The sequence below is a fragment of the Asparagus officinalis genome, chromosome 10, assembly GCF_001876935.1.
Source record: "Asparagus officinalis chromosome 10, Aspof.V1, whole genome shotgun sequence".
NCBI classification, from domain to species: Eukaryota; Viridiplantae; Streptophyta; class Magnoliopsida; order Asparagales; family Asparagaceae; genus Asparagus; species Asparagus officinalis.
This window is the reverse complement of record NC_033803.1, coordinates 20,769,228-20,779,285: the sequence shown is the minus strand read 5'-3', so window position 1 is coordinate 20,779,285 and position 10,058 is coordinate 20,769,228. Positions and strand designations below refer to the sequence as shown.

Below are 10,058 nucleotides of genomic sequence, written 5' to 3'. Positions count from 1 at the left end.
GTTTATGGGGACGTGTTCATTACCTCCTACGAGCCGGTTGCTCAGGATTATCCTTAGAATATTTCGATGAGGGCTTGATGTTGGTATTTGGGTAGTTCCTTTGCTTGTTGTTTGCTTTGAGTCTCTGTGATCTCTTTATCCTTAACGGAGGAATGTATGTGTAAAATGTGATTTAATGGGTAAATTGGCACTCTGTTTCGCTTTGGGTCATGATGATCAGTTGCATTTTATTTTATTTTTTGCCTATTCCGTGTTGAATTAATATATTATATAGTAGTGGACAAGGCTAAGTTAAATTGAAAAAAAACACTAGGGGCACACCTTGGGACACACTCCTAACCACACCCCTCACCCGCTACAGTGCAGGGGGGTCCCACTTGAGATTTTTTAAAAAATCTCAAGTGGGACCCCCCTGCACTGTAGCGGGTGAGGGATGTGGTTGGGAGTGTGTCCCAAGGTGTGCCCCTAGTGCTCCTCTTTGTCACGGTGAATAGAAGACTTATGTTTGAAGACGAGGGAGATGCTCAAACAGACATGATCCCGTTAATTAAAAAAAAAGGAGTTTTGTATACACCCTACATCATGGGTATTTGCAAAAATTCCCTCTAGATCTTAGTATTTGCAAAATTACCATGCAAATATTCTATTTTAGAACAAAATTACCCTTAAAGTAATTAATCATCAACTTTGATAAGCTAATATGTAATCGCAATGTAGAACGAAATAGTCATTTTTAGCACCAAGTTGATGATTTGAGGGTAGTTTTGCAAATACTAAGATATTGAGGGCATTTTTGCAAACACCCATGTTTTAAGACGTACATGTGCAAATAACGCAAGTTAGTTTTTGAAAAACCTCTTACATTGGGTTTTGCATATAACCCCGTTTACCTAATATAATTCCACAGAACCCCTCACAATTTGAGGGGTTCTAGACGTGAACCTCGTTGGAATTCTTTTATTGCATTAACCCCTTAAATATTTTTCATTTTAGCATCCCCCCAACGCCCACCAAAGTAACACTACTATCAAGTGCAATGTGTTAGTGCCTCGTGTCGTGTGTCTATAGAAGATGAAAATACCCCCTCAAGCCTAAAAAATCACTCTCTAATTATTTCCCTTAATTTTTTGTCGCTTAAGATTACTTTCGTCATGTTCTGTCACATGCTCCGCACGTGTCAAGGATGTTGCGTCGGAGGTTTATGTGAAAAAACTTCCAAGATGCATGGGAGAATAAAGGAGTCCAAGAGGGTTCTGTGCAAAACCCCTTATATACTTCGGCGGGTTTGTGAAACTAAAATAGCAAAAGGCTTTATCTAAAAAACCACAAATTTAACAGGTTTCCTTAAATTAACCCAAAAAAGTGTTGGGAATTTAATGCCTAAATCCCTAATGCAACGGAAACGCAGAATAAAAAAAAGTACACCAAAATTTACGAGGTTCGGCAACTGCCTACGTCCTCGGGAGCCACACAGATAATTTCTTATTAATCAAACAAGTCTGCATTTTCCAGAATCCGAAATCTGATCCATCAAACTTCTCTATTCTCACTTTTCCCTCATCTGCGGCTATGGCTCCCACTTGAATCTGACTTACTCTAGATCGTTTTACGCTCTGATACCAGTTGTTGGGAATTTAACGCCTAAATCCCTAATGCAACGGAAACGCAGAATAGAAAAAAGTACACCAAGATTTACGAGGTTCGGCAACTGCCTACGTCCTCGGGAACCACACAGATAATTTCTTATTAATCAAACAAGAAATTACAATTTAGGAGCAGATCTCAAAACTGAGATTTCTCAAATAAACACTGTAGCTACAGTGTTAATAATCAAAGGGTATGAACCCTTTCAATTCTCACTTGAGAATAAATACCCCACAATATAAACCCCACTTTAATTCCTCTCTCTCTTCTTAATCTCTCTTTTAATCTCCCCTCAAAATTCCCGTTGAGAGCTGGAGAAAAATCGCCTCTGCGATTTTAGGGCAGCCGCCGCCAGAGAAGAAGAAATCGGAGGAGAGGGGGAAGAATCAGCAGCGAAACCCTAGGCAAAAGGGGGTTTATATAGGCGCAGTTGGAGGGCTGGCGACAGCCTGTCGCCAGCGTCCGCTTTGACGCCAACTCCGAGCCGAACGCAGAGCTAAAGGGGGGGCAGGCGAACGCAGAGCTCGGATCCTTGTGACGCAGAGTTCGAACCACCCAAAAAACGCCGAGTTCGAAGGTCTGCGTCTGCCCGAAGTTTGCGTCTGATCTCCTCAACTCGCCTGTTCGAAGTCGCCTGGAGATCGCCAACTCGAAGCTCGCCTGCTCGAGAGCTTCGCCTGCATCTGGTCGTCGACAATCTTGCCTGGGCTTCGAGCTTCGTCGGAGCTCGTCGGAGCTCCTCCGCCGTCAGAGGTTTGAATCCACCCCCAAAACTAACAAAAAGGAAGGAAAAGGCTAAGAGCTCTTGATATTGTATTTAGCGAATAACACATTGACCGTACGTGTATCAACCTTAACATTCCAATCGCCAACTACCTTTGGAAGAAAAATGACGCACATGCAAAAGTTCCCAAAACAATTGTCGGCATTCGTATCACGTGTCACCTGATGATTATCTTTTGCACAGTGGCAACCAAAATTATTTGTTGCTGTTGCGCGCAGGACCCTCCCCCTCGAACCCGCTAGTGTGGCCCGATGGTTTTAGGTACCGACAACTAAAGAAGAGGAACTTTCACATTGCACAAATCATAAACGACACTAAATTTTCGGCGGAGAAAGTCAAAAGTTGGTAAGTCCAGTCGACAGAATCTTGATATAATATTTATTACTCACCGATTGCTTCGGGCTTGCTCTGGGATGTCACTTTTTTGTCGCAAGACGACCTTATCAGCCAAAGGGAACAATGCGCACTTGTAAGCGGCTATTTCAGCTTGCACAGCTAAGATCTATTAAGGACCAGTTTTAATAGCATTAACGTGCATAGTAAATAGTCGATTTTAGGTATTCTTCACTATTCTTTGAACGTTAACATTGTTGCATCTGATGCGGCACCGTTTGACTGAAAAATATCAAAATATCTCTTAAATTATTAAGAAAATGGTTTTTCTCTTTTAATCCAAAGTTTTACTCCCAATTATTTAAAAACCCACCCACTTTACTAAAGACCAGTAAACCCATTATACCCATATGACTTAGTTTTAAACCCAATGTTCATTATACCTCTCTACCTCTATATGGTATTTTCCCCAAAATTGAAAAACTTGACTTTGCCCTTTCTCTCTTCTTCTGATCATCGCTAACAGTAGGGCATTAATGACGACGATGGCGGGAGAAAAGGGCGGGCTACACTCCTACTTCACCAACCCCCAATTTGGTACTCATCTTCAATTACTCTCTCATTCCCTCTCTCCTCCATTAATTTCTCCTCTCTTCTTGAGAAGTCTCTCTCCTCTATTAATACTAGTATTTAGCCCCGTGCAAAGCACGGTTTCTAAAAGATTTTCTACAAATATTGAACATGTTACCAAAATAAAGTATTATGCTTTAGATATGAAGTAGTAGATATAATGCAAATAATGAAATTTGTTACCTGACTTGTAGAGTTAAATTGTTACCAGACATGGCTTTATCACTTATGAGAAACCTTCTCTGCCATTAACCTGAGCAATGAATCAAACTTTTTTAGGCACATACTTTATTTCACATACTTTATTTGTTTTAAATAATTATAAATTGTATCAAAATACTCAAGAGGAATATGTACTCACATATTTTATTGTTTGCGCAACCTCTTGAGCTGGTATTTTAACTAAATTTTCAGCTTCCTTGTTCATAACAATGAAAGTAATTTTTGCAGATTCATCTTGAACTTCATAGACGACTTACTGGAAACAGAAGCACCTTCATGTCCATTCAAAGAAAACGCGTCTGCAGAAATTCAGAAAGCACACTCAAAGTTTAATACTCACAAACTTATTACTCAACAATCTTGTAAATAAATTCAAAAGTGTACTACTCAATCAATACTTAAATTTGTATAATCATTTCTCTTGTAGAAAGAACTAATAAATTGTATTTGTATCAAATCAATCAATACTTAAATTTGTATAATCATTTCTCTTGTAGAAAGAACTAATAAATTGTATTTGTATCAAATATATCTCTTTCAGTATCAGAAAGAACTAATAAATTGTATTTGTATCAAATATATCTCTTTCAGTATCATTTAATCGTTCTTGAAAATACGAAACAATGAAAATTTTCTTACCAATATATATATTATCAAACCTTTTGACAAATTATAAGATTGAAGCTCAATGTATATTATTCTTATCAAGTACAATCTGATATTTTCTGATCTAATTCGCTGAAACCGATTTGACAGTTATTATGATATTTCAATAAAGAATTATTATAGTGTACATTTACATATTATTAATACAATACTTATAAATAAGAATATTTATAAAATTAGCACATGTAAAAGATAATACAATATAATAATCTAGAAGTAGAAAAACATAAATGAATATTTAATAATCAACCGAATCAAATATACCTCTGGTCAAATCCTATTCGATTCTGCACCGAAAACTAAAAGATATTCATTTACTATGAAATGAACAACTGAATCGAATATGACCGAATATCTGGACGAATAATAACCGAACTGTTTATTAGTTACTTGGTTCGTTTCCACCCCCTTGCAGTAGCATGTGAAGTTGAACTTCAAACAGGATACAAAATATTTACTTCAATAAGGCATGATTTTTCAGCTCTGAACATGACAGGTATTTTGACAGTTGCAAACTATGCAAGAAGCATATTATATCTACTATCTACCATGCTTAACAGAATACCTCCAAATCCTAGAATAATCCCAAGTTGAAGTTCGCGCAAGCCTAGTTGAGCAGTTGACGTAGAAATGCGAGCATGGCATGCCTGGTTATTCACAAATGTTACAGACAATCTTAAAACCCTAAACATGCATGAAACAGATGTCAACAGATATTTATAACAAACATTAAACATACCATTGCAACCTCTAAGCACAGCCAAGAGCTACACCATCAATAGCTGCCACTGATGGTTTTCTTGCACCTGAAGTCAATTGGACGGAAATTGTAAAAGCCTATCCAGCTACAATAACTGAATATTGTTGAACAATGTCAAAAATGAAAAAGATCTGAGACTTACCTTCTAACATATTGGTGATGATATCTATTGAAATAAACCCAACCTTCGGTTGGTCCACTGATAACGTGACATAGAGGAGTCAAGAGCAATTTTAAATTAAAAGATGGACTGAGAGTATGAAGAGCTGAAATTGAAAAAGTTTTTCCTTTTTCTTTCCCCCTTGAAGGCCACCAAAAGCTGTGATGTCAAAACCTCCAGAAAACTTACCTCTTGCACCTGGATAATTGCACATAAAGTAAGCCTAATCATATCCTACTAAAATAACTTGTCAGGGTACAATGGGTGATGAGTAATTTGAGTAGTCATGCTACCTGTAACCACAATGGCTTTCACATCATTTCTTCTCAATGCTTCTTCATATGCATCTTTAAGACTAAGTAACACTGTCACAGGATGTAGAGATTAACATTTTACTACAAGTCACGGAGATTATGAAGCCCCTGAAGTAAAAAAACTACACGGATCTTCAATGAGATGAGCATTGCATGTCAAGAATTCAAGATATATTAGGTGGCTATGTGGTTTAGAACAAAGAGGTAAGTGGCTTACTGATCAAATATATATAAGAAATTAAAATCTAAAGAAATAGGAGGGATTGGCCTTCGTACCAATCTAAAGCTATAGGAGGGATTGGCCTTCGTACCAATCTAAAGCTATAGGAGGGATTTTGCCTTTGTGCTTGAGAATATAGGGAGGAAGGAGAGTTTTAAAAGAGAAAGGAGATTTTATTTAACTTTCTTGGATACCATTCTCCTTATAGGACAGAGATGCTCGCTTCATTTTTCTCTTTCTAGATACAAATTAATTCGCTTTCTTATCTCTCTGTATAGGACAGAGATGCTCGCTTCATTTTTCTCTTTCTAGATACAAATTAATTCGCTTTCTTATCTCTCTGCTCTATATTCTCTGTTTGTACAAAACCAACAAATTAATTCGCTTTCTTATCTCTCTGCTCTATATTCTCTGTTTGTACAAAACCAAAAAAATTGATCCTTAAGATTATGGATCCAAAGAACATATACCAAGCATTCATATTTGATACCATTTACAATGTAAAAAATAAACTAACTTCATTCATCCCTTAAGTTGGAACCAAACTTGCTATTTACCCCAACCTACCTCAATATTAAAAATAAAAGTCCTTCGAAAACAGACTCAAATTGATGAAAAAAAATAAAAAAAATAGCGAAAATTACCTCCTCAGGCAAACACCGATCGATCCAAACAGGGCACTGCGACTTCAATCCCAAACCTGAATCCGATGACCTGATGGTAATTGCCTGATGGTAATTTTGTAGAAAAATTACCTGATTTGTAGAAATATCTCATCTTGAATTAGTCACCCCCATCCAAAATCTCCGGTTAGTAGCCGCTAATTTCCCTCAATTTGATGCCCACACTCTACTCAGACTGGCAATTTTGTACTATTATGAAAATTGAGAGGTTAGGGTTTGATTGGAGACCGAGTCCTGAAGGCGACTCCAGAGGGAGGCGGCGAAGCTCGGGACGGGGAGGGCGACCATCCAGTACCTCGACGCCATCGGTAAATGGTGAAAGCTTGCTTTGATATATGATCGATAGAGGGAGAAGAACTGAGAATTTTTTTTGGATGAGAGCATGACGTCGTTGAACTCCACTCGGTCCTCGGTATAATGATGCTAATGTGATCGGGTAGATCATAGTCACCTTTAGGACTCAGACTCCGAAATAGGGAACGTGAGAGAGAGAGAGAGAGAGAGAGAGAGAGAGAGAGAGAGAGAGAGAGAGAGAGAGAGAGAGAGAGAGGGGAGGGGGAGAAGGAGAAAGAGAGAGAGAGAGAGAGAGAGAGAGAGAGAAATGGGGAACGTGGGCGGTCTGAGGGGGGTGGGGTGGTTTATTTAGGAAGTTTTTATGTTAGCATCAGTTACGGGAATAAATAAAAAAATGAAGTAAAATACGTGGATAATGATAAAATTTACTGTTCATCAGCACTTTTTTGTTGTTCTCCTTTAGTAATAAAGAAGTAGATTTCTCCTCATTGAAGACATTAATCTGACATCAGATCAGTGGTTGAGATCTCATGTTCGTTTCTTACAGTAAAAGAAGACATTTGAAGGTAACTATAAAGTGATTGAGATCTCATCTTAATATCTTGATTTGTTAAAAAAACTAAATTTTTAAATAAGAAAACCTTTATTGTGTTGAGAATACTATTTTCTCATGAAAAAACTCTAATTCTGTTGATTACATCATGTGTAGTGAGAGTTAGGAAAGTGTTATACTTTCTTTAAAAAGTGCTATGAAAAAAGCTGAGCAATGTAAAAGTTCTATATTTTCTTTATTTGACACGAAAAATAAAAACTATTTATTCCTCATTTCTATAGAATGTAGAAAAATCTGGTCTTTGAATATTTAGGAATGAATATTGAATTATATTGTGCAGAAACGTAGAGAATTGCATATTGAATGTCGATGTTGAATTATATCATATACAATAAGAAAATGCAGGTTAGACTTGTATTTGTTTGGTAATATTTGATTGTTAGTTAAGTTCCCTACTTTTTTTTATGAACTTCAGTAATGGATGAAGAGCTATATTGTGCAATAATGGACTTCAGAGAAAACAATCATTTGATTCCAATGAATATCAAGGGGACTTTTAGTAATTTAGTGGCTGAGGTGCAAAGTAGAATTGCTTTTTTTTAAGCCCAATGAAGTTGACTTATGAACTCCCGTATACAGAAGAATTGTTTGTATGTGTCCATAATGACGTCGATGTGTCAATAATGTTCGACGTACATCTAAGTTGCAAGAAGAAGATAATTAAGATGCATGTTGACATAGATCGAGATACATTATTTGGTTTAGAGGCAAACACCATTCACATACGGTAAGAACTTATTGTATATTGTAAGGTCCATATTTCACAAAATTAATCCATGTTTATTTAATTTTTCTATAGTTCAAAGAAAAATTATGACTATATAATATGTCGACAATTAGCTATAGTACTAGACAAGAATTTTTATTAATGTTTCTAATTACTAATATAATAAGGTAACGACTTAATGTTTGCAGGAATCCTACCATATCTCTTTCAGAACAACATGCATCCTCGTTGCATAATCCATCCAATTCACAAAATGCATTACCTGAAGTTGAGAGATCCAATATTCAGATTCCTATTTCATGGTATCATGACATTAGAAGTGTTGGACAAGAATTTAATGACATTGAACATCTAAGGCAAAGTCTCGGAAATTACTCAATTGCACTCGGTTTTAACTTCGCTTATTTGAAAAATGAACCTAGAAGATTGATAGTAAAATGCAAAGGTATTGATTATGAATAGATGGTCCATTGTAACCGTCGTAGAGACTACAAACTGTTTTATGTGAAGAAAATTGGTCGTGCACATAGTTGTCTCGGAGGAGGCATAGGAGAGAAGGGACATCCACGGGCATCTCGCAAGTGGGTTGCAAATATTGTGAAATCCATACTAAAAGAACAACCCACCTATCGTGCAATTGATCTTAAAAAGAAGCTTCTAAGAGAGTTTGGTGTTGATATCCCCTATGGAACAGCTTGGTGTGGGAAAGAGCTTGCTCAACAGGAGTTATATGGGTATGCAAAACATTCATATGAACAACTTAGATGGTACATGGATAAAGTTATGGAAACTAACCCAGGATCAATCATCCATCTAGAATACGAAGGTGGCAGTTTTACTAGATTTTTTATCTCATATTATGCTTGTTGGAAGGGTTTTGTCGATGGATGTAGACCAATTCTATTCTTAGATGACACCCATCTTTTTGATAGGTACAAAGGAACTCTACTTGTTGCTACTGCTTTGAATGGAGATGGAGGAATGTTTCATGTCGCTCTCTGCATTTGTGGAACTGATAATGAGAGTAATTAGGAGTGGTTCCTCGAATGCATTTGTGATGTATTGTACATTTCAGATGATCCATATACTCCAAATGATGAGCTGGTTATAATCTCTGATCGAGACAAAGGACTTCAAAATTCCGTCAAGAATTGCTTCCCATGTTCATGTCATAGTTATTGCATCCGCCATTTAATAGCCAATTATAAGAACAACTTGTCAAAGAAAGGGTTATCAACACCACTTAGGGATGACTGTGTTCATATTATGAAGAGAGCTGCCTATGCCTACACAATGCATGCTTATCATAATGAATGTAACGAGCTCAAGAATAAGTCAGCTATTGCTTTCAATGAAATGCTGAATATGAGCCCACAGAACTGGGCTAATTATTATTTTCCTGGAACGAGATCACCATTTTTACATATTTTTGGTCTTTGTGACTGAATCTTTGATATGTGTGTTTGAACTTGTATGCATTTTATTTCTGTCAAAAGTTGCTTGCATTATCATCAAACTTGTTACACCGTTTATCGATTATAAGTTTGAAGAAAACAAAGAAAAGTTGATCTTTTTATAAGATCTTCTTAATTACAATGAAAAATAAGATTACAACTTTATCAAAAAAAATGCAGAGGAAGTTTATCACCCGCTGCTTTGCGTGGGATCTTTGCCTGTGCCAGGGACGTGTTAGTCTGTGGACCGCCACAGATCAGATCCGGTTAACAAGTGTAATTATGCTCTTGTTTTACAAAGGAAACAATCGCAGCAGTGACAATCACGACCAAGCGAGATTGTGACTCTTCTCGAGATCAAAACGAAGTTTGATCCGGAGGAAAGAGGGGGAAAGAATCTCAAATCTTTCGAAGGCTTTTTTCTTTATGAAAAAGTTCGCCAAGATTCGCTGATTCTCCTCTGAAATTTGTGGTCTACTGTTCAATTGGACAGCACCTCGCCCTCAGATTTTAGATCCTCCCAATTGAAGACCCTGGGCTTCTATTTATAGGCT

At 37.0% G+C, this 10,058-nt stretch overlaps 1 protein-coding gene and 1 pseudogene across 1 annotated transcript; one reads left to right on the top strand and one right to left on the bottom strand.

Moving 5' to 3' along the window:
* On the bottom strand, nt 3,815–6,722 carry LOC109826534 (annotated as a pseudogene).
* LOC109826533 lies at nt 8,513–9,496 on the top strand. Its single transcript, XM_020393563.1, has 2 exons — nt 8,513–9,074; nt 9,126–9,496. The coding sequence occupies exons 1-2, from the start codon at nt 8,513–8,515 to the stop codon at nt 9,494–9,496; spliced, it is 933 nt and encodes a 310-aa protein (XP_020249152.1).

Bases quoted from the DNA above. Each gene is read 5' to 3' on its own strand.
- LOC109826533 (XM_020393563.1), top strand. From the start codon at position 8,513: ATGGTCCATTGTAACCGTCGTAGAGACTACAAACTGTTTTATGTGAAG. The intron at 9,075-9,125 runs GTAATTAGGAGT...TGTACATTTCAG, and splicing joins TTGTGGAACTGATAATGAGA to ATGATCCATATACTCCAAAT.